Source organism: Dipteris shenzhenensis, chromosome 3, assembly GCF_047967505.1.
Source record: "Dipteris shenzhenensis isolate YYH24624 ecotype China chromosome 3, Dip_SZ_1.0, whole genome shotgun sequence".
In the NCBI taxonomy this organism is placed as follows: domain Eukaryota; kingdom Viridiplantae; phylum Streptophyta; class Polypodiopsida; order Gleicheniales; family Dipteridaceae; genus Dipteris; species Dipteris shenzhenensis.
In genome coordinates, this window is record NC_141598.1 from 39756832 (window position 1) to 39782591 (window position 25760).

A 25760-nucleotide genomic window follows, 5' to 3' on the forward strand; every position below is an offset into this window, starting at 1 on the left:
ACCTTACATGATACATTTTCAACCTTGTAAGATACCCAATAGTCTAAAAAGTAGACACAAACTAACATGTGTCTGAGAGAGAGAGAGGTCTCAAAATGGCAAGTCAATATAGAGTTTCGAATCGACAGCTTTACCTAAATGGCATACTTAAAGTGGTAGTCAAATAAATGGCTTTCAAATGCCATACTTACAAGTTGTGAACAACACTATAGCATAGACAATAACTACTACACAAGCTTAACAAGGACTTATTTTAAAGTTTCTCTCTTTTGCCATTCACAACACGATAGCATAGACAATAACTACTACACAAGCTTGACAAGGACTCGCTTTAAATCTATCTCTTTTCCCATTTGACAATAGTCTTGCATAGGCAACCAAAGTAGAGATTCAATGGTGAATGCGAAGGGAGGACATGTTATAATCTTGTCTTTCGTTCGCTTTTGAATTAGCATTGCTTTCTAAGAAATTGCATTGCAGTTGTTTTTCTTTGCAAAAAGGGAGGGATTAGTCTCAAGGGTTTCGAATGACTAAACAAAAGGGGGATCAACCCCATTACATAACACTCCTTTCATAGATTCTCAATTCACCGAATGCAAAGCTCAAGCTAGCCTCCCAATCACATGAAGAGGATCACCATTCACATGTGTTTACTAGTCACACTCAGTTCACAATACAAGGCGGCCCATAACAAGCTCATAATTTTCACTCTAGGAAAAGCAATTTAAATGGGATGAAAAAGAAATTTTAGCACTTACTTTCATCGATTTCTATGTAAAAGATGTCATGATCCCAATCCTCAAAGATAGTAGTCTACATTAGATGTGTGAGAGGCATTGGAAGATAGGTTAAATGGCAAATAATATGCACAAAATTGTTATGTTGGGAAGGGTTTGGGATAGTATAAATTGCATTGAGCAGTCTAGCTAAAAGAATGGTATAAATTGCATTGAACAGTATAGACAAAGGTTTGCATAGTTTGTGACTATTAGAATGTGCACAATCATGAGTGGACGAAGGTGAAAGGAGGGAAGGGCTAAATGGAACATCACCTTGAAATGACATGTCACAAATATTCTAAGGTCTTAATCCTACATTCAAAGTGGATAGCCTTATAGCAAGGCACATAAGCCTTGGATGGAGGAGATATCTAATACCCCAAATCTACTTTTGTGGGAACGAGGCTCCTCAGAGTGGCTAGGTGGCTGAGGGTTGGGCTTATCTCCACTTTAATATTTCAAGGGTTCATCACATTTTTTTGTCCATGAGAATATACCATAAGTATTCCAAATAGGTGCTCTTAATACTGGTACTATAGCTTACCTCCACTTTAATATTTCAAGGGTTGATCACATTCTTTTGTCCATGAGAATCTACGATAAGCTTGTATAGAAGTTTAGATATCTTACAACTTTGAGAGTAAACCTCTTGTAGTAACCGGCATGCCCCATAAAGATTTATACAACTTTTCCATTCGATGGTGGTGGTAAATAGTTTTACTTTGACTTCATATGACAATGCCATGCTTTGACATTATATGGTCCAAGGCAACACCATGCGTTACAAAAAAGTGAAATTTCATATTCTTCGCACTTCCTTAATACTTCTTTTAAGAATTCCAAATATTTCTTCTTACTTTATCACATGTATAAATCATCTCGAAACACATGCAATAATTTGTTGAAAAAGGTCTTATATTGCAATAAACATTATACATTGAAATGTGGTTGTTGCATTGCATGACCCAAGGAGCATTACTTGAAGAACAAATACTCCTATTAATTGCAAAGGCTATCTTTACTTGGTCTTCAAGTGCTATTTGAACTTGGTTATTGCCACTAAAACCATCCAACAAGTTCGTGCCACCTTTCTCGTTTGTCTTTGTTATAGTAGTAAGGGATCATGAGCTCTAACTATTGTGGCATTCACATTCTTTAATTTCACACATATTCTAAGCTTTTTCTCTTCTTTGTCACCATGACAATGGGTGGGTTAGCTCTATTTCATATACAAAACCAACATTCAATATCTTTTCCAATTCTTCATGCACCAAACATGCAATTTTTTGGTATAGTACACACACTTTTGGCTTGGCACCTTCTTTAATTGGGATAGTATGTAGCACTACTACTTTAGGTGACATTCACTTCATCTTTTGAATGACCATGCTAGCAATCTCTCTATCCGATTAATATGTCCTTCTAGTTTCTTTTTCCTTCCTCTTTAGCATGCTTGAGTTACAGTGTACACATGAACAAAAATTTTAGCCTTTTGGAGATTTATGCTCCTAGGTAGGTTGATTTTGAAGAATTTAACACCCTTTGGAAGATTATTTGGCAAAATATAATAAATTATGTACAAATCTAAAGTCAAGTTCCTAGGAGGAAAATATAAAAATCTTAGATCTTGCAAAATTATGAGATTTTTTGCAACAAGATCATTCTCATCAAGGTTGCTCTTCCTTGACCAAGGCTAGTGATTCCCTTATTTTGATGGAAAGTAGAAAAAGCAAGGTGAAATGTTATAATTTCGATGCTACAAATGTGGTATGATTGACTACATTGCTATAATAAACCTAAAAATTATCTAAGAAAGTAAAAAATCATATCGTGTACCTTCAATAGATGTCCAAGAGACAAAGGTGACACATCTCATACAATGGTGAAACTTAAAAGAACCCATAGGGCCAAAAAGGCAATACATGGTCATACCAAGATCCCAAAGTATGAATGAATTTACTCAAAAAGGAAATTGCTATTTGGTTAGGTTGAGATGAAATGCCTGAATGGGTTTCTACCTTTATTTTTGCATGGATTAAGCCTAGAGAAACCATCAGATATTTGGGATGCCTTGTTGGTTTTGCAGTAAGCTTAAAGGAGAAGCTTGACTAGTGCATGAATAGAATATAAGGAAAAATTGTTGTTCGGGAGAGTTCCAAGCTATCCTTTGCAGGAAGAGTAGTAGTAGCTAAACATGTCTTGAGTTCTATGGTAGTGTATGTGATGTCAATCTTCCCATTTGCAGAGAGTGCATTAAGAAAACTAGATAAATGGCACTCTATTGATTGGAGTGTGTTGATAGTTGGTAAAGAAGAGGGAGGGCTTGGTTTAGAAGGGATGGTGCTAAAATCCAAGAGGCAGACTTCAAGTGGCTGCTAAAACTTCATTGTAGCCAACCTTGGGTAGTGACTACCACATATTTGCTAATCACGAATGCCCCAATGAGAAATATTGCTTCTTGGCAAGATGTTCTTCTAAGTCAATACAATGTTAGAATCCCTTAATCTGAGGTTGTTGGGCCAAGCTCGTTTTGTTAGTTAGTTAGAAGTAGAAATTTTAAAGGTACCCACTCGGAAGGAAGTTCTTTGCTATTGCAAGGGGATGATTCTCTCTGTAGGTCACTCTCGCTATCAAAATGGGCCTTCAAAGGAATGTTTAAACTGTTGGTGGTGGCGGGCAGACAAGCCATTAAGTTGTGTAAGAAAGGGTTAACAACTTATGAACATTTGGGATCCGGGAGGAGGATCATGGCTGAGTGAGGAAACTGCAATGCAATTCAATTCATCTAATAGCCAAAAACTAGTTGTGTGGAGGTTGTTGCTCAATATAAGGGATAACTGGCCAACGAACCAATTATGTATTGACAAGGGAAACCTAAAAGGGCTTGTAAGTGAAGCAAGCAAATATATGTGTAAATGCTCTATGAAAGATTTATAGCAACAGCAGGGGCACTAGATTGTAGCAATGACCTTAAAGAAATGGGAAAAATATGCTCTGAGAGATAGGGTTGACACTTGGCAAAGAAGAATAGTGACGGTTTGGTCTAACACACTGTATTCCCAATTTAATTTGATGCTGTGGAGTTCTAATTGGAAAACTACCCATGAAAATCAGAGTGGCTAAATGGAATCAAAGAATTTCACCCTTTTATATATTATGTGAGACTATCGAGGAGAGTGCTTATCATATGTTGTAGGAATGTCATGTTGTGAAGCCTCTATGGAGAAGAGTCAACAAGTGGTTTTCTAATTGTAAATTTTCTTCCCCTTCAAGTGCAAGGTGGCCTTATTAGGTGACAAAGGTGATATGAACCTGGTGTTGTGGAGAATTTGGCAAATTGTTAGGGTCCTGACAATTTCTTATATTTGATGAGCTAGGAACATAATTTTGTTTGAAAAAAATGCTGGAATAGTTGGATTGTATAGTGAATTAGAAATCTCTTTGAGGCTATTCTTTAGCAGCATTCGGGATGACTCGTTGCGAGTAGAAAAAATGTGTTTTCTCATTGTAATTGCCACTTGAGGTTGATTTTTTCCTTTTTCTATATTATATATGTTTTCTCCGCAAAAAAAGGAAGAGAGAGATTATACTACACAAAGTGCATTTATCTGCTTCATAAAGAAGTAAGCATAATTGCTTGAGACATTTCACAAATTCAAGGCCCTGGTAGAAGTATAGCATGATTACTTGATTAGAGATTATTAGAAAATGGGAAAGAATATACGTTAAATGAATTTATTGAGTTTTGTAAGAAGAAGTGAGGTATCCATAGAGAGCTCTCTTTGTAAAAGGCTCAATAATAAATAATGTGCTTGAACAAAAGAGGCACAACATAGTTCAAATTGTAAGGAAAACTAAGGACATTTCTAACAAGTTTTTGGTAGAAACGTTATGCATTGTGTAGAATTTGATTAATTTAACATTCACTATTGCCTTACATGAATAATATTGAAGAGAATGTGGAGGGGGTGCAAGCTACTTGTCTCTCCAACATCTTAGAGATTTTGGTTTAGTAGCTTACATTCGTGTTCCAAAATATAAAAGTGGTAAGGCTTATGGTTGAAAAATTACAAAACAACATCTAAATTTGATGTACAATAAGTAATTTGGGATGATTAGGATGAAAATTAGGGTAATCAAAAAAGTTTTTAATGATAGATAAGGAAAGTTGCATGCCATCATGGTCCTAAAGAGTGACATGAAAGGATATACTACTAACACATTAGTAAGATGCAACCAAGTAGTAGATATCCACAAAATGTGGGGCCTATAATGACTTACAAAAGCAAAATGAAGGAATGGGGGAGCATTCCCAACTCAATCTACAATTTTTTTGTCACATGGAGGATCTCATGGTTACATAGCTTAGGAAGTGTCCACATCCATTAAACTAATGCCAAAATGGGAAAAGAACATTATGGGATCTTTATTAAAGACACAAAGCCTAGAGAGTGAGTTGATTGCAAATGTTGCACATATTATGTCAAAGAAATTACCATCATCCAAGAGATAATGTAGTCCCAAGAATGGTTACATGCCATAGAGAACAAATATAATGGAGCTCTAAACAATTGGAGCATAGGATTTGGTTGAAATATCTAAGAGAAAGAATTTCAATGGCTACAAACACATCAAGATTAAAGCAAGTGAGTTTTTTTATAGGTATAAGGAAAGATTAGTTGTAGAGTAGGAACAAGAAGGTATTGTCTTTGATGATACTATTTGATTGTCTCAGTATCTTGTTTGCAAGATGAATATTCATTTTCATCAAATGGCATCCTTAGATGTGAATTTGCAAGATGAGGTATACACAAGGAGCAGCCACAAGAACTTCTAGAAAAAGGCGTATGAACATTTGATATGTAGACTCAAGAAAGCATTATAATCTCAAGAAAGTCTTAGCATCTTCGTACAACAAAAGATTTGGCTATTGAGTATCAAGGGCTCATAAGGAGTGAGCTTGGTCATATAGTGTATGTGATAAGAAGGACAGGTTCTCTCATAATTATAGCACTCATTGTGGATGACCTCATGTTTCACCCATCAAGCAGCAAAAATTTGATTTAAGGGGGTCAAAGTTTATTTATGTAAGTTTTTTCAAATTCATCATTTGGGATTGTTGCTTATTGGGTGTGGTTGTTGAAGTCGAACAAACCAAGGAAGGCCTATTTTTGAGTCAATAAGAATGTAGATTGACTCTCTACTTAAACAATTCAAGATGGTGTACCTTCTATTGCATTTAATATGCTAATAGAGAGAGGGCATAACATATACAATCTTCAGAGTGATTCTTATATTGATCCCACTTTATATTGATAAGCATTGCTAGGTTGATATACTCGATGATGGAAACATTGGTAGTTGACATACATGATGATGGAAGCATCGTTAAGCCAATATCCTCAATGATGTAAACATGACCCAACCTATGATATGCAATTAGAGTGGTGAGCCAATCCACAAAAATGTAGCTCATTTGGTTATGTGATGCAGGATGCGGAGGTGTCTCCAAATGAAATTCTATCCTAGGATACACTTGTATGCAAAAGTTAGATCATGTATCTTGGTCTAGTAGGAAGCAAGACACCATGACATGGTCTATAGTAGAGACTAAGTGTATTTCTCTTGGCAAGTTTGAATGTGATGCCCTATGGATGAGATGGGAGATGAAGTCTTGTTCTAGTCCTTATGGATCTTTCATGCTTACTAGAGTGCCATAGAGTTGGCCAAAATTTCAATATCATGATAGGTCAAAGCACATTGAATTTTTTGTTTGATTCAACATACATTGGAGCTGTAAGGACCTCTAGCTTGTCCACAATTTCTTTAAGAACCAAGCAAGGAACTTCTTTACAAAACCCCTATCTAATAGGAATGAGAAGTATGTTTGTCCTTTGATGGTGAGAACATCCTGGGAGTGTTGGTGTATGGTCATTGGTTGGTTTAGGCCCATGTATGTATGTATACATATGTTTGTGAACGTGTATTGGGTCATAAAAATTAGGGAACCCTTAAGTTTGAGTGTGAATGGTCATTATGGAGTTAGGGTAACCCACTTTAAGGTTTAGGATATAATTTATCATGTTCATTGTTTAATGAAAGGTGTACATTTATACATCAACTTATTTTGTTTACATTATTCCCATATGTGAAGTTGTGCTACCACATTTAAACATTACGATCTAGAGATAGAGGATAGAATACGATGAGATATCATGTGAAAGAAAAAGAAAAAGAGAAATCTTAAATTGGCATTCCTAAAGAAACTCACAAATAATTTCTCCTCAGATGTTTTTATTAAGCATGAATGTATTGTTGATTATTTAAAGGTAGAACACCTAGTCTCCACTTGAAAAGTCAAGTATAGCAACAACCATGTTCAAGAAGGCATATTGTGGAAACTCAATCCTTGCATGTAGATTACCATGTTCTCTAGCTAATGCAATCTTGTGTAACAATGGTTGCATGAGGAAGGAAAGACGAAAAGTCTATATATCTCTTTTTAAACCTTTTATGATCCAATGACATGTTTTATTTGACCTAGTCATGAAGTCATCGATTGCTTTTTTAATGAGAGTGTAACACAAAGTTTTAAATTGAAAAAGAATGTCCAAAGCCTAAAAGGATTGTGGATTCCACAACACTAGAGCTTGAAAAGTAACCAAGATTTACTTGATTTCTTTAGTTTAGGGGCATGAGACATTGGATTTCCACAAAACAACTTGAGAGTTTATACTCTCATTGGTTCTTGGTTTGGAAAGAAAGACATAAATAACAATACATTGTATAGGATTGACCTATGTCATACGGCCGTGCGACTCTTGATTTTATACTCTCATTGGTTCTTGGTTTGGAAAGAAAGACATAAATAACAACACATATTGTATAGGATGGACCTATGACAAAGTGTAAGGAAAGGAAAAACACATAATACACTAGAATGAATGACCTTGTGTATAAATTTGGGCGAAAGCCTCATATTTCTTGTGTCACATATGTTCGTCATAAGATTGAGGATGATCAAGCGAACAACATCCTCTAATTCATGGTTTTGTATGGTGTATTCATTATAAGGTTGGTTAAAGAAAACTTAAACTTCAAAAAGACATGCTTTAGAGAATGGATAACCAAAGTGAGGCATTTCCTAGTGAACTTGAGATGGTACTAAGCTATTGGAGTTGGCCTTGTCCAATTCATTGTGAACACTAAAGGATTTTTGCAATAAACATTTGTGCTTTATATGCTATATATTCCATTCCTTGTATTTATTAGACATTATCTACCTCCATGGTGTATTATTCAAGTATTCACTTATGCATACTCACCTATGGATATCATGATTCACAACTAGATTAGTGTCCTTTTGTTTTGTAAACTTTTTATGAGAACATTTTTATTGCAAATGATACCATGTGATCAGTCAAATTTGTGTACTCTAAGACATAAAAGTGGCTTGGATATACATCTATATTTGTTGACCTAGCATCTATGATGTATATGTACTTGCATAATTTATCTACTAAGCGCAACCGCATGTGATGAATTAGTAAATGTTTTGTTAGTATTGAAAACTAGTAAAAACAACTAGAATGACAATTTGTGCATTGCACATATAGTGAGTATAGCTATAAGTCCTACTCATTGCATTGACATGGTATTAATCTTTATGTAAGCATGGATGGTTGGTGGAAGAATAGAAAGGGTGCAAAAGGCATCCCAATAATGACTACCAATAGGCTAGGTTTGAGGAATTTTTTTGAGTACTTGGCACTAGGCCTCCTAAATCACTGAGGATGGTGATAAGTTACAATGAGATTCAGCTTAATGCACACCATTCTGAGATCCAATTGTGGGTGAGGTAGTTGAAAACCTATCTAGAACAATCTCACCTACAAGCTTGTTTGTATGACATTTCAAGTGCTTCCTTAGAAATCAACTAGGGTTTGCTAAGTTCATATACTCAATGCCATGTGCATGCATGATGCCTTGAAAAACCTTTGGTAGGTTGCTTTTAAATCCCTCAACATATGCATGGTAGACCCCTTGACATGGCTCATAACCATCAACGTGTCCCCCTCCCCAAGCCACCAAACTTACACTTTGGTATATGAAGTTAAAAAAGAAAAAATTGAAGGAATTTCATAGAATGAATGCAAATGCATACCGATGTCCTTTAGAGCCCATTTTGGTTGCCCAGATCATTTACTATCTTGTTTGATATAGAAAAAAAAACAAGAGACCATAGTTCATTGTTCAATGCTCTTAATATCTTGTTTTGCTCATGAGTAATGTTCATATAAAAATGCTAAGGTGCCCCTTTATCAATGTTGATTTGGTTATACTCAACAACCAATCTCTTGAACCATCTCTTGTAAGAAGACTCTGCTAGGATTGGCAAAATGAATCGCCTTTCTGAAAGGAAGCTGTGTGAATAAGACCTAAATGACCAATACCAAAGCTTGTTATTGTAGCTCCAATTACATAATGAACAACTATTGAATATTACTTCCATCACAAATCGTGATGTAATCAACCCAATCTTCATGGATAATGATTATTATCTCCCATTTATTTAGGTAGAATGATACAACCTAAGAGCCTCCTAAAATTGCTTGGAATATTTTTGCCAAGTCAAATGCACATGGCAAAAGAGTGTGTGTGTAAACAATCATATCTATGAATGTGCCATTTGCCAGCTTGTGAAATGGTTAAGGCAGCTAAAAGGTCGTCACCCTAAGTGCGATGCCTTGTCAAAGCTCAACGTCATAATGTAGCTTGTTGTGAGAAGTTGGGAACGTGCTTGTCTAGTCCCAAAAATCTTTGAGAAAATGGTGTGCACTTGGAAGGCATATATGCTTCTCTGTTTTCCTCTCACAATACACCTTGGAGATCTATTTTAAGAACGCAAGTTGTTGACCTTTTGCAAGTTAAACCCTAGCCATCTTGTTGTAGGTCAAGGTTGTGCCTGTTGTGAGGGTGGTGTGCTCTTTAAATATGGTTGTATTATAAGCACTCTTCTGCTTTGTATAATTTATGTTGATAACCATAGTATACAGTTGTCTCAGACAAAATAGAATTTGCATGTGGGAAGATAACGGAGGCATTCTAGAATTACTGAAGCATTAAAAAAAAAACTTATGCACAAGCCATGTTATTGACCTTTTCGCTCAAAAACCATTGTAGTAGACAATGGTCTCAAATAAATAGAGTTCACATGTGGGAAGCTCATGAGAGCATTCTAGGACTATTGTATATACGATGCATGTTTTTGTCCATTTCCGCTCAAAAACCAACTGTAGCACAAGAGGGATACTGAGCAATACAACAAATCATCCTCATTTCCAGAATCAACTAACAATCCAACGCTAAACAATTGTTTCTATAAAAGTACGAATACAACTTGCCCATCTAAACCTCTATGCCCCTTTGTTCTATGATACAATCCTCGAATTTATAACTTGATATCTTCAAGTGACCTCGAAATTTTGAGGGCTCCACATGACTTGAGAATTCTATTCCTATTCAATCCCCACAACAAAGGATGTAACAGAAAGTCATCTAAATAAATATTTCACATCAAAATTTCCTGTTCTTCAGAAAGTTGTGATTTGTCTCTCAGCATCATACATGTTCTCTGATAAACTCCTGAATCTCCAGGGTCCGATCAGTCACCACAGAGGCCTCTGAAATGGTGATCTTATTGATGCAGTGTGTAAGTTTAAAAGGCTCTCCTGGTTTACCAATGATGACCTCACTGGTGACATCTGCAGCTGAGACTGCATTTCGTGTTACCCGCAATTTGTCACTGCAGTCAACAAACATTCCACACATTTTAGCATGTAAGTGTTCAAATCGTTAACTGCAGATTAAACTGATGGTATTTTGAGAGCAGAGATTGAAGTCTACATTTCCTTTTCAAGCTGCTTGCGAATAAAATCTGTAGAATGGGCTGTAACTTTATCCATCTTGTTGCAGACAATCAGCAGTGGAATTTTCTTCTTAACTACCCATGACTTAGACAAGATGTCATACAGATACCTGCAACAGCAACACCAACAAAAGAAAAGACTTAATTTGATCTCTATTTTGTAGATATTGATGCAATCTAAAATGAGTAGAGAGGAAGATGGTTGTGCAGATTGGAATTACTCTTTTCAAAATTTTCTTCCATCTACCATTTCATTATGTTGCACTAACTATATTTGGAGCCAAATACTACTACACTTGTTTTAAGTGAAATGATATTGTATTGTTTGAGGGAGATCAAAGGGGAGGACAGAAGGCAAAAAGAGAAAAAGAGAGTGGAGAGTAAAGAAGGGAGTGGACAATGGGAGAGGAAGGTAGGGAGCAAAAGGCTTAAGATAGTTGAGGCAGAGTGTAGAGGTCACATCATAAAAACAGGCATAGCAAGCGGGAGGGGTGGACTTCGGTAGTTCACCCCAATGACGACCTTTTCAGCCCCTCAAGCGGACCCACCCACCCTATGTAAGTCCCCTACACTGTCTCACAGGAGCATCTTGTGCAAATTGAAAAGGGATTTAGCTCTTTCTAGACAATTGCCAAGAGCATGTTGTATGCAAGTTCAAAGGGTTTCATATGGTTTAAAGCAGGCACCAAGGGCATGGTATGCCAGAAAGATCAGCCTTTTCTTCAATGGGTTTAAGAAACAGATCTGGAGATCCTAATCTCTGCTACATGAGAATAAATGCAGATCTAGCACTTATTGAGCCGTATGTGGAAGATATACCATCGCCAAAAAACACATTGCAGCAGAGAAGGCTGATTCAACCAAGTCTTTTGTGAGACTCACCTTGTTTTAATACATTATTGTTGTGGCATTGAAGTATGGCAGCTTCATGACAAGGTCATTCTCTTAGGTAAAATATCTTAGCATATGTTAAAAGGAGGATTGATATGCCATGGGTGGCACCGAGAAGCTGACAGCTTATGACAGTCCAGCTGATGCGGATGCCGCACTTTATAGACAACTTGGTGCAGCCTTATTCACCTAACAGCTACCAGTCCGGAAGTAATAGCAATTTACTTTGCAAAAGGTGCAAAGTTGCAGAGTATTCAATACCCTAAGCCTAGCTATACCCTTTTATCATCAACCTAGCCTTGAACTTTCCTACAGCTTCTTGCCAGCTTACTTGTCTACATCAATTTGGTGCCGATCGCATTCTTCCCCCCACGGTAGTCTGCATAAATCGATTTATTTGTTCTCTTAACTCCATGGCATCCTGAGCATTTGGTAGCTTGTTTCAACGAGGCAGCCTTTTGTCTCTCTATCATCTCCCCACAAAAGCCACATTGGAACAACTGGAGTATTTCTCAATGAGTTTCTTTACTTTTTGGCACTTTTCGGTCACTCGATGCTTGACTCTAGAAATTCTTTCACTTCAGAGTCTTTTAAAAGGGCCAATTAACCAGTTGGCGAGCTTCATTTCTGGAGTATCCACTTCCACAATCTCTTTCCTCCGCCACCAAGCATGGACTGTTTACCCTCTTCATCTGGCTGTCCTTTTTTATGGATGACCATCTCTGCTGATTATCACTTTCCTTCTCTGCATGGTGGCAGGAGATAGCATTTGCCACGCCACTTTGCAAATGGGTCTCCCGACAGCAGCACCAAAATACATGCTTTCATGAGCTCAAATCGAGCTTCGCGTCCCCAAGGCAGTAGGCGACTACCAGAAGAATCGCCCCCATCTGTTCGGGACCAGTTCGTTGCCCAATGCGTGATCTGTCTAGAGATTCGCTGCTCTGTCCTAGGACATCAGCCCAGAAATTTTCCGGGATGCCATGAATCCCGTGCTGCTTACGCCGTGCCGCTGTCAATTTTGCCAGTGGAAATCCGCCGCTCCACCTCGCCTTGAAGCAAACTTTACAAATTTTTGTTTAACTAACTGATAGGTTAGTTTTACTAAGGGTTAGGCTTAATTAGTGGTTGGTTAGGTTAGTAGTTGTGAGTAGGTTGAGTTTGTTTGTGGTTAGGTTAGGTTAACCTAATAGGGTTAGGTTAAGCCATGGTTAGGTTAGGTTAGACTTACCACCGGTGGTCTAACTGTCCTAGTGGTCTTCAGGTCAGTGTCTTGACTCCTAATAGTCTTAGGTGACCTCCCCTCCCCCCCAAAAAAAGAGGGGCCTTTCAGCATCTTTTCAAGGCCTTCCACAGCCACGTTTGGGCTCATTTCGGCTCCATTTTGAAGTGTCTTCACCGAGCTGCCACTCGAGCTTCGATATCGACAAGACGAGATAACCATATGGATTCTTTGCACGCCTCTGTGGCTGCAACATATTCTGCCTCTGTGGTAGATAAAGCAATGCATTTTTGCAGCCGAGAGATCCATGAAATAGCACCACCACCTAAGGTGAAAACATATCCTGTAGTAGACTTTCTTTGGTCTACAAATCCTGCAAAACCTGAGTCTGTGAACCCATGAAGAACCAAGTCTTTCTTCCCAAAGCAAATGCACACATGCATTGTGCCCACTTGAAGCCATGTCTGAGCAAATAAAAACAGCAAAAGCCAAATAAAATAGCAACCAAAATTTGTTCTTTACAGGAGAGAACGTGCAGCCAATATACTTTCCACCTTTGAATGCATAAATAGTCCCAAAACTGTAATAAATTTCCTGCACCACTATGACTCCAAAACTGAGTCAAATATGCCTGCAAGACTGAGTGCAACTCACTCAAAAATCTGTCCCAACTTGTGACAGAGATAGAGGCATCCAAAACTCAGAGAAACTGTCCCAAAATGACAATCAAAATAGTCATAAAACTGCAGCAAACAGTATTCTTGTTTTTCTCAACATAAAAGCATCCAAATTGACATCCAAGATACTATTCCAGTGTCACAAAGAGTTGCTGAGCACTTGTGCACCAAAAGCCCCAATTTTTGAGGTCAAAAGTCAAACTTTGACCACCACAAATGTGCACAATCCAAGCATAAAGCAAATCAGCACCACTTTTGCAACAATGTCAATGCATCCAAGTGCTCCAAGCACTGTTTCACAAAGGCATAACCTCTGGCATCGAGCTCAAGGAATATTCTTGGAATATTTTAAATTCTTTGAGATTCCCCCTTCCAATGTGTCCCAAACAGAAAATTTCTTGCTTCAATGTGCAAGAGCAAGCCTTCCAATGCATAAAATTGCAAAAGCCCCAAATTTCTCTGCCTTATCCACTGCCATGTGATGTACAGATCGAAAGCTCCTTGTGCAAGACTGCAAAATGACATATGACCGGTCCCGCAAAGTGCCCAAGCAACAGCCTCAAATCAGCCTATCCACAACTAATGTCCACAAGGCGTACTTCTCGTTCTTGGAGGTCTAACACCGGTGCCAAGCCTGCAAGTCCACCGCCCATGATCAAGATTTCGGCCTCCAATTGGCTCAAATCCATGCCACTCTCTGATTTCATGAGGGAAGCTTAGCTGTGCATGCAAAAAAAGAGCAGCTCCCAAGGTTGAAGGAGCACGAATTTGATCAAATCCATATGCGCCAATGCTCCGCCTAGGCTGTCATCCAAAGTTCTTACAATCTCTAGCGCAATGTATAAGCTGTTGGTCGAAAAAAAAATGCACCATTTCTCCTGTAATTTGCGCATGAGCTACTTCCAAGTATCAGTGGTACTGAAGGTCTAGCAGGAGCTGCAATGAGCCTGCTTTCTCCTTCGTATTAATTGACTGCTTCCCTCTCGGCGAAGAAGGCCTCTCAAAAGCGAGTGAAGGATTAACGCCTCGCCAGATAAAGTCTATGCAGGTTCGTTGGAGCTCCTCTCCTTCAGCATCATCAGGATCGTAGCCTTGGTTCTACGCCTTTGATTGCCCAGGTGAAAAATGCATTTTGAGTTTCGCCGAGTCGAAGGCCACAAGCTTCTCAAGCTACTTGGAAAGCTGGAGTACTTCTTAGATTTTCCCCACAGATCTGAGTCTTGACGAGCGATGGGAACCCCTCTTCACCAATCGGTCTACATGTTGATCGTCAACGTATTTTTGGAAGAAACCCACGTCTGTCCAAGAGGGCGTTTGGGCATCACGTTCGAGGGCTGACCCAGCTAAAATTCATGCTAGCAAATCACGCAGCGATAGGGGGAGAGCGACTCGTCTGATGGCTCTGATACCAGTTGATGGGAACAAAGAGCGGAAGCAAGAGGGAGAGAGAGAGTGGAAGGAGAGAGCACAAGTTTTGTGGGAAGCAAAAAAGTCTTTGTGTGACTTCCCTTATTGCCTTTTATACAAAGAATAGATAAGGTGATGACGTGGCAGTATAAGTACCACTTATACAAGGAATAGCACATTGTGCCTTTATCCCCAACAGGTGATGCTTTTGCATTGGCATTGACTGATGCACCAGCCACTTTCTAGGCACTCACGAACAAAACATTGCAGCCACTTCTCTTCCGAGGCGTGCTGGTTTTCTTCGATGACATCATCATTTACAACAAGGACAAATAGGAACACATTGGACATGTCAAACAAGTGCTCGGAATTTAGAGGTTGCATCAGCTTTATGCAAAAGCTAGCAAATATACTTTCATGCCAGAAGAGGTTGAATATTTGGGGCACATTGTGAGTAGACATGGCATTCGGGTAGATCCTGAAAAGGTGAAATCCATAAGGGAATGGCTGCAGCCACAAAATCCCACCCAGCGGATTTTTGGGGCTTAATCCTTCTACATAAGATTTATTCGCAAATTTGCCAAGAGGGCAGCTCCTCTTATTGATCTTTTGAAGAAGAATGCCTTTTCGTGGTCAAAAGAAGCACGACTCAGTTTTCAAGACCTAAAATTTTCCTCGACTCATGCACCTGTGTTGGTATGCCTTGACTTCTCACAGCCATTAAAGACAAAGAGCTCAACTACCATGTTTCTCATCTGGAAATGTTGGCCATCCTACATGCCTTCAAAAAGTGGCATCACTACCTGTCTGGGAGCAAAATCAAGGTTAAAACTGACCATAGGAAACTCAGATATTTCCTCACGCAGCCCATCTTGTCTGCCAAGCAAAAGAGATGGTTGGCTTCAGTGCAGTCCTATGATTTTCACATTGAGTCCAGAAAAGGGAAAGAAAATGTGGTCGCAGATGCCTTGTCCCGAATGTGGGCTTGCACGTTGTCTGTTGTCTCTACCATTTGCCGAGATTGGATTCATGGTATTCAGGAAGAGTATATCCAGAAATCAAAGACAGCAGCCATATTCTCACATTTTCAGGATCCTCATGCCAAAGCCAGGGTACCGTGACTTCAAATTGCATAATGGGTTGTCGTGGTGCAAGGACCAAGACTTATGCGAGAGTTAGACCAAGCTTCCTCTAGGAAGGCATGTGGCAAGATGTGTTCAAATATGTTGCAGAATGCTTGCTTTGCGAACAAAATAAAGTGGACAGCAAACTACCAGCTAGTCTATTGCAGCCATTACCCATTCCAAGAGGCAAATGGACACATATAGCAATGGATTTCATCACAAGCTTGCCTTATACAGAGAGGGATGGGACAGCATTTATATAGTGGTGGATAGATTGACAAAATAGGCCCATTTCATACCCACTAAGATCCAATATTCAACATCATAGGTTGCTTGGCAGTTCATTGATAATGTGTTTAAGCACCATCGCTTTTCCCAAGAAATTATCAATGACGGGGATGCAAAATTTATGAGTCACTTTTGGCAAGAATTATTTATAGCAGTGGGTACTATACTCATACCTAGCACTGCATACCATCCTGAGACTAATGGACAGTCAGAAAGGGCGAACAAATGGGTGGAAGAATACTTGAGGCATTTTGTCATGATACCCAGAGGACATGGGATAAGTGGCTGGCATTTGCTGAATTTTGCTACAACAATACCAAGCTCTCTCTATTGGCATAAGCCCATTTGAGGCGTTGTATGGGTGTAAAGTTGGAATGCCTTCCTCAATTTCTGACACTGCTGTGAAAAATCAGCAAGCACGAGATGACTTGGAAATGATGGAAGCCCTTCTGCAATTGGCTAAAAGGAATATGCAAGATGCCCAAGCCAAGCAGAAGAAATATGCGGATGAATGCAGGATATATCTGGTCTTCAAAGAAGGAGATTATGTGCATTTACATCTCCACAAAAATCATTATGCTTCATTGAGAGGTAATGCCAACACAAAGCTTGCTCATCGGTATTATGGACCTTACTAGCAAGATTGGGGAGGTAGTATATCAATTGGAGCTACCAAGCACCTCCAAGATTCATAATGTGTTTCATGTGTCCTTGCTGAAAGCACATGTAGGTCCGCATGTGCACATACTTCCAGAGCTGCCATCTATGGATGAGGAGGGTCATATCCTCTATGTTCCCGAGCGCATTGTGGGGCACTCTACAACAGGGTATAAAGTACCTCATAAGATGGAAAGGGTCAGCCCACCGCTGGGCTGTAGCAAGGCCTTGCCTTGCCTTGCCTGCCGCCCTCTTGCCTAGGACCAAGACAGCTTCTTCACTAGAGCCTTCAGGACCCCTTGCCGCTGCTGCTGTCTTCGACTCTTTACCCCTTTTTTAAAATTCCTTTCACGCTGCCTCTTGACAGGTGAATTGGGGTGCCTACAAGCTGAAGGAACCTCCCCCCCTTTTCCATCTTTTTTACCCCCTCTTTCCATTCCCCTTCGTCCCATCCTTTTTCCTTTTCCCCTTCAGGCTGACTTAACAACCAAGCATTCCCTCTCTGCCTCCCTTATTTGCTACTAGTCAACCATCTCCTCCCAGCACCTTAGGGTCATGAGCCGACTCAGCAACTCCCTTGGGGTAAAATGCGGAGAGGCGCTCCTCCTCGTCCCCCTATTACCATCATCCCTCCCCCACTTTTAGACCCCCTCCACCGTAACCCCAACTGCCTCACCACCCTCCTCTTCTTCTATAAGAACCCATGCATCCCCTCCCCCTCCACCACCTCTTGCTACTCTAGCAGCACAGTTGGTGACCACCTTCACCATCTGCCCCCCACCCCTCCCCCCGCAGCTCTGACTTCCCTTCTCCCCCTTCCCTCTTCTCTCGCCTTGTAGGCGTCTACACTTGCCTAGGCCTTTTGCTCACTCTAGCCACTTTTAGACCCCCTCCCCCCTAACCCCAGCCGCCTCGCCACCCTCTTCTTCTATAAGCATCCCCTCCCTCTCCGCCACGCATCCCCTCCCTCTCCGCCACCTCTTGCTACTCTAGCAGCACAGTCGGTGACCACCTTCACCACCCGAAAAGAAAGTTTATTAAAGTCTTCGCAAGACCGATTGGGTCTATGAGACTGTGAAAATGCTGATACAACGAGCTGTGGTAGTGGAGCTACTAAACGAGCATCCATACCAATGCAAAATGCAAAAACGCAGAATGGCAGCACTAAGTCCCAAGTACAACATAGTCAATTCGATAGTCGACTATATATCAATCTCAGCATCATCATCAATATCATCATCATCCCTAGCAACAGCAAGATATCAAGATGGATGAGGTAGTGAAGGCATGAAGTTGGCAATAGAGAGCTATCGGCCACTCAGAGGTGTGGTCCTGGCACATCTCCAGGTCGTAACTCAAAATAGAATTCCCAAAATATGATGGAGTCAAAGAGGCGGAATCCTTAATTGCACTCGCAATTTTGAGCTATATTTTGCCCATCAAGATAAGACCGCTCACGAGAAGCTTGCTCTTGTCACATTGCATCTAGATAAGAATGCTTTGATGTGGTGGTCCTTATCACAAACAGGAAAAGAGCCTATTCTTCAATGGTCCAAGTTTGTAGAGAACTTGAAAGCCATTTTCATGCCTCCAAGGCATGAAGAAGAATTGACCTTCCATTGGAAAAGGTTCAGGCGATTCAATAACGCGAGTAACGCTGAATTTACAGCCAGTTTTGGAAACTCTCTTTAGAGTTACTTGAGAAGAGTGAGGATGATAGAAGGAAGAAGTATTTAACAGCCCTAAGCCCGAAGTGAGGTATTAAGCTGAAATGTTCAACTTAACCACACTGAAAGACCTCACTAAATTGGTGAGATTGCTAAGAGGAAATTGAATCCTCGTAAACCCTTCAACAAAGGAAAGGAGAAAGCTATTGTACAAAATGTTAATAGCCAATCACGTCTTGGATGGATACCATTTCCTTCCATGACTGACGATGAGAAGAAAAAGCTGATTAAGGAGGGATGTTTCGGATGTAAGAAACATAAGCCAGGGCATCCATGGTATAAATGTCCTACTCTATTAGCCAAAATTGCCAAGACCAATTTTGTAAAAGGGGAAGGCAAAGCATCTAAGCAGGAGGGTGAGGCTTCTACCTCCTCATCCCAAGAATCGGAGGTGAATATAGAACCAAGAGTAAATGCTATCCATTCAGCCAACACTCGTGTATGGATGTGTGAGCTAGATAGAGAGAAGGTATATTCATTATAGAGTATGGATAGAGAATATAGGATTTCTTCTCCATGAAGAGCATATTATAGGATGAATAGGGCTGAAATAAAAGAGTTGAAAAAAGAGATTGATGACTATAGTTTCTATACGACTAAGCAGTTGTCCATCGCAAAATCATCTATGGTCAAGGTCTATCTAGTTCAATAACACACTTGGGTGAGAGAACGTTTTTAATACTAACCAATTTGTCAAGAATATGTTTCATCTTATTGAGCACGTTATTATGAAGAGATTTCAGCAGCTTGGTATTCAGAAGAGGATTCTGAGCATGAAGAGATATTGAAAAGTTATTGCAGTTGTACTTCTGCATTTCGAATATTCAGGATTTAAGTTCTAATTCAGACGAGATTGTGTACTATCAAGAGAAGACTATTTGCAAATTCTGGAGAGTGATGCAAATGCAAAAGTAACAAAGAAAAGCGTATACAAGAGAAAGAGACAAGAGAGGATCCAGAAAATGACTTCTCTCCATTCAAGCAAGAGGGAGCGTCATGACAAGAGAAATCACTAATCCGTGATTAGTAGACATTAGAACATTATTATATATTATACGCCAATGGTGTAACATGTATTTGCATTTATGATGGACACCGACCAAAGATACTTGACTCTGGTTAAGTAAGCGTGACTTCGGTCGGGGAGACTTGGTTTATTACCAAGAGGGTTAACTACGGTTAACCAGAGACCCACAGAGCTGACTACAGTCAGAGAGTGTTGACTTTAGTCAACGAGACTTGGCATGTGCCAAGAGGGTTAACTACGGTTAACCAAGATGTGCCAACTTCGGTTGGAGACACTTGACTATAATTAAGGCGCCTCGACCCTTGGTAAAAGCCTCTTAATTATAATCAAGAGTGTTGACTCCGGTCAACCAGAGAATAAATATATATTTTTATATTTGTTATGTGTGCACATGTGTTCAGTGGGGATGCCCACCGTGACTAGAATTAGTCCACAGTGTGTTATTTGCATGCAAAGCGCTAACAATTAATGGGTGCCATGGTACTAGGAAGGGTTATTTTCCTAAGCGCTACGGAGCCTGACAAGCATCTAGGAGGCTATTCGTGTGACCAAGTGCTTCGAAGACTCCAAAGTTGCCCCTTAGTGGCATGTAATTAGGAAAGTAATGTAGAATTTGACAAGTGGCTTGTTGCCAAGAAAGAGAGCCTAAGAGCTCATGTAATTTCATTCATGTTTTGGGATTTTGTATGAACAGCTTCCACACTGAACTCTTGTACTCAGTTTTCTCTCAAGTAATAAAGTACCTTGGGGGGTCCAGCCCGACATGTTGTCCTGGGCCCTAGCTGTTTGCAGAGTGAGGGAATGAGAGAGAGTTTGAGAGAGCAGAGTGAGTGCAGGAAATTGATGCTGGCGTTTGTCGTAGATTACAGGGCATGTGGGCTCAGGGATCTAGAAGTGCCATGGCGGTAGTAGGACAACATTTTGGTAGGGACAGAGGACCACAGTTTGGTGAAACTCTAGACCTCTTTTGTATTGTGTCTGGTTGTGGACGGGAAGATATTTTGTTGGTTCTGCACATACACACATGGTTGTTTGAGTACACATAGCGAAGTTTTGAATTCCGTAGTTAACATTCCGCATGTAATTCCTGGGACGCTCTTAAATCTTCCGTTGTTGCGGAATACCCTCTGCATTCTAGCACTAGGCTGCCTATGTTGAATAAATCTAGGACACTCTCGTACTCTGATTAGACTTCCATGGACCATGATATTAAGATAGTTTTGCTGCCTATTTTGTTGAGAGTTGTGTGTCTCTATCTACTACTTGTGTACACACAAGAGGAATAAGGTTTGACAAAGAATGCAGTTCCATGGAAACACTATTCTTCTGCCAAGGTAGTGAGATGTATACTGCCCTATTATTTCTGACAACTATGGCATGGGCTTGTTGCCTCATAAATGTAGTATGCAATCAAGAGACTTCAATTTCCAAGCACACACAAAGAACTTGCAAGGACCTTAGCATGGTACCATGATATCACATAGGGATGCAAAGTATACAGAAATTTACATAATCAAACAAGAGGGGGCCAAGATCATTGAAATACAACTCACATAAGCCATGGATACAAGAGCATTATATGGATATTGCCCCTAACATAGATGTGGATTCCACAATTGTAGCTTGCACATGGATAACTTGTTAAAAAATACTCATGTTATAACTCACTCTGCAGTTGCTCTGATATTAGGCATGAAATCTGATGCATCCAGCAAGAAAACAATTCCTCCAGCCTCAGTTAAGAAGTCGTCCAGCTTTGATCTTAGTCTCAAATGCCCAGGGACATCCACCATACGCACAGGACTGATCTTTTTTGCCTTCTGTGTGCAAGCCACAAAAATGTTTTAGACCTAAGAGATAAGAGAGGAATATGTTGCACAAAAAGCAAGATCTTTCCTGGCTGCAAAGCATAAATCGAACATGTTTTACAAATGGTGTATCATAGAGAAACATATTATGCCACCATAACAAACCTGTTTGACCATTTGACCCCTTGGTAATATGCACGTGCAGCTTACACAAACAGGTTTTAGTTCTCTTTTTAACTGCTTGTTTTGAAGCTATTATGTTTTAGCACTCATATCTTCACATAAGCACATGAAGCATGATAAAAATTATGCTTCAGATGTAACAGACATATATCTAGATAAAACCAGGAACATGCCCAAACTCATCCTCTCACGAGGTTGAAAAGCATAAGCTCCATCACGCATAGCAGGGACTACCTACTATGACATCCCCACTGACATCATCAGTCCCCCAAGGGTGGGTGTAGACCATAGTATAAACATATGTTCTCACACATACAAATCCACACACCCATAGTGATGAGGCTAGCACTAAAAGAGAAGGCTAATAAAAAAGTAGTCCACATTCTCTTCATTCAAGCTACAACTGCTTGTGAGGACTTTACGATTTCATTTTAGCCTCTCTCAAACAAGCATCTCAGTCTAGCTGAATTTATCACACGTTAGATGTAACAAAGTCCTAACCAAAGATTCTGACGATGAAGCTTGTGCAACTGGTAGTTTGAAATATGGCACCAGAGTTATGCCTTTACAATTAAAGACAGTGTAAGAGTCACATACTTCCAAAAAAATTTACTCCACCTTATTCAAGGTTTATACAATGCATATTTTTTTCCTATTCATGTAGCTGTAACACACCTATACATTTTTCCAAGGTCATTATTACTATATTTTCTATTTTTCATATGATGCTTATTTATTTCTTGTACACATACTTACTGATCACACGTGTGAGCGTTTTGTGTGAGTTCTTTGTTACACTACTTACACATCGGGCCGGACATCTTCTATGAATGGCAGTTAAAGAGTATTGTCCAGGGGTACCCCTATCTTTTACCAGGCTGATCAGCATCACCTTGATGTCCCAGCACCCTTGCGTAGCATCCGATACATGTAATTTTCTATGGGAAGGGATGGCTGTAATGAAAGGGGGGGGGGAGGGCTACTTTAGTGGCCCTTTAGGTGGGAAATGTGGAGGGACTATATAAGTCTCCATCCACCACTCATTGTACACTTTGGATGTGACATCTAACCCTATCTACTCTCCTCCCTCCTCCTACTTGCTGCCTACTCTCTCTCTCTCTCTCTCTCTCTCTCTCTCTCTCCCCCCACACCTCTTCCTTTCTCTCTACCACCCCTTCTCCTTCCTTCTTCCCTTATCATCTCCCCTTCTATCTCCCTTCTCTAATCTGCCCTACCCCTTTTCTACAATACTTGGCAGACCTTATTTTCTCAGAACATTAGGCAGCTCACACACCATCAGTTGTTTATGTAACATTGCCCAAGTTTCAAAATTCATGTGCCATATCGCATCTTGGCTTGTCATCATCAACAAGAATCCCCTGCACACACCATAGTAAAAACCCTGAATACATTTGTCAACCTTTCTTCTTTGGCAATAACACTAATACTATTTGCCTTGTTCTAGTAGTAAATTATTCCCTGCAATTCAATTCTAAATCATAATGTACCTCGATGGAATGGGAGAAATATAACCAATTCCATAGCCCTTTCATGCTGCATTTTCACACCTTTCATGCTGCATTAAGAGTGTCGATTACCTCTGTTTTATGCAACATGCTGGCATACTGAGAAATTATGACTGCAAGTGCCTTTTAACAAAGTCTGCAATCTGCTTAGCACATTCCCCTAGTATAGAGACAAACCATCTACAACCTCCCATGGATCAAGAGCAAGTAGGCAAATCCATTCGCATAGACACAAGAGTAGCCAATGGAAGATAAAAGCTTCTCCTTGCTTGACTCCTCCCACTAGCCCTCCTCCTCTCCCTCCCCATCACACAGCCCCACCCTGTCCCGCCTCCTCACCTGCTTCTCCGTCAGCGCACCGCACCTTTGCCCCCTTCCTACTATTTGCAGCTGTTCGTGGCCTGTCTTCGTGTTCGTAAAGATGAAGTAGAGAAGTAGGAGAGTGTGAGGAAGGCTATATGATATCCACCTTGGAGCTGTGTGGGCCCAAGTGCGTCTAAAAAGAGAGTGAGAGAGGTGAAAGAGAGTACAGGGTTAGCCCTCCCTTCAAAAGGTGGATTGTATAAATGGCCAAAAGTTTGGCTTTGGCATTCATTGCGTACTTGCAAACTTTTGGAATACAAGCTCTCTCATTCTCTCCATCCTCTTGTGAGTGAGAATTCTTACTTTCAAGTGTGTGCGCCTTGTGATTTCCACTCCCCTCCCTTCACTCTTCCCTTCTCTTCCACATCCCCTCCCCTCTCCTACCTTCCTTGCTTCTCTCCTTCCCTCTTCACTCTTGTGGAATCACATTGACACAATCCGATAGACACTTTAGTGGCACAAATGTTAGCTCGTACTTGCAAAGCTCTCACAGGGAGTTGCTCAAGGGTGGAGTCTCCATCGGCATTCCTCCCACAACACGTTATGGTCTTCATCAATATCACTTTATCTAGGGTCACACCATGAGACTTGGCACGTCTTTGTAGAAGGATTAGCCACAACTGGCACTTCCTATTGGCACAGTCAATCCCATCACAGTGACAAGATGATGGGAGCTAGTGCATAGGATAGACTCCGCTACATAGAGTTACTTCACAACTCATAGGGTTGTCCGAGTGAAACCAGCCTCAACAACGTAAAGGATGGTAGGATCCACTTAATTACAGCATACACAGTAAATTGACAAGTAAATATGCACCACAAAACAAATCACAGGGGAGCTAGAGCGCTCCTACTCAAAAACAAGGATACCGATTGGCCCCAAACGTTGGTGCCCCTTGCGGTATTTATTTAACATTCATTTGAAGCTTCAAGCCAAGCGGCTGATTACAAAGGTCTCTAGGAAGCTGCACCACAGGCAAACCAACGCCCACAGACTCCCCGTCCATTCCCTGCTCAACTTCAAACAATGAACTGTTGGGGTAAAGGCACATTGCCAACCCTTCACTAAAAGATAGGACACCTATGACTGTCTTAAGACAGTCATAGGGTAAACCTAATCCTAATAAAACATAAGTGAGTTTGTGGTGTGGCTCATTATTCTTCATACCCGCACTAGAGTGTCACTCTCTCTCACTCTCACTCCCTTGCTCTCTCTCTTCCACTACTCTCCCCCTCTCAACTGGTATCAGAGCCTCCTTTCCCTTGCCTCCTCTCCCTAGCCTACCCTTTCCGTACGGACGTACGGACAGATCCGTACGGCCGTACGTCGGCCGTACGGACGGGCTCGACCTGTGCAGGACGACGGTGCGCGGCGCATTTCGCAGGGCAGCTGCTGAGCGGTGGCGCATTTCGCAGCTTCGTGGGCAGCTTCAGGGCGGCGCATTTCGCAAGGCAGCTTCAAGGCGGCGGCGCTTTTCGCAGCTTCAGGACGGAGCTGCATCAGGTAGCTGCACAGCAGCTGCTATAGCTGTACAGCAGCTGGCTATTCGGGTGTCGCGCTGTCCAAGGGCGGCGCTGCGCAGCGGCGCAGCTGCTTCGAGGCAGCCGTACAGACTGTCTGTACAGTCGTACGGACTGCCGTACGACTGTACGGACGCCTCACCTGCAGGTACAGTAAAGTACAGCAGGACTTGTTCATTTTTTGCTGCAAAGACTCGACTTTTTGGGGGGAAGCGTGCCTGCTACAGGGACAGAGAGTACACAGGTACTCTGCAGGGACAGAAGTACAGCAGGTACTTTGCAGGTACTGAAAAAGTACAGCAGACACACTTTTTTGTTGGAAGAGGAATAGTGCTGAAGCACTCTGTTTTGTGCATGTACGCGCAGTACATGAAGCATTCCTGATGCATTCCTGAAGCATTTCAGCTGTATACTGTGCATTTGTTGAGGTACAGCAGGTACTCTCGTGTCACTCACGCTTGAGGTGACTTGTGCCACAGTGGTGGTGTTTGCGCAGTTACTTGTCTTTCAGGAAGGTCAGATGCTTGTTTTGCAGAAGCTTCTATGCATTTACTGAGTGCAATTCTCAGTTTTGGGTGACCATTTCAAAGGGCTTTTGCCTGGATGTGTTTGCAGTATATGCCTTGAGGCAG

The 25760-nt window shown here is 40.8% G+C and overlaps 1 protein-coding gene across 1 annotated transcript in view; it reads right to left on the minus strand.

Moving 5' to 3' along the window:
• Nucleotides 1-10131: 10131 nt before the first annotated feature.
• Nucleotides 10132-25760, minus strand: part of LOC147903793 (uncharacterized) — a 29840-nt gene continuing 14211 nt past the window's right edge. Inside the window, exons 4-6 of the mRNA XM_087372585.1 lie at nt 21396-21547; nt 10686-10817; nt 10132-10584 (exon numbers count right to left, since the gene is read on the minus strand). Of these exons, the coding sequence (XP_087228711.1) occupies nt 10401-10584; nt 10686-10817; nt 21396-21547 (468 nt within the window). The 3' untranslated portion in view covers nt 10132-10400. The remainder of the gene's footprint in view (nt 10585-10685; nt 10818-21395; nt 21548-25760) is intronic.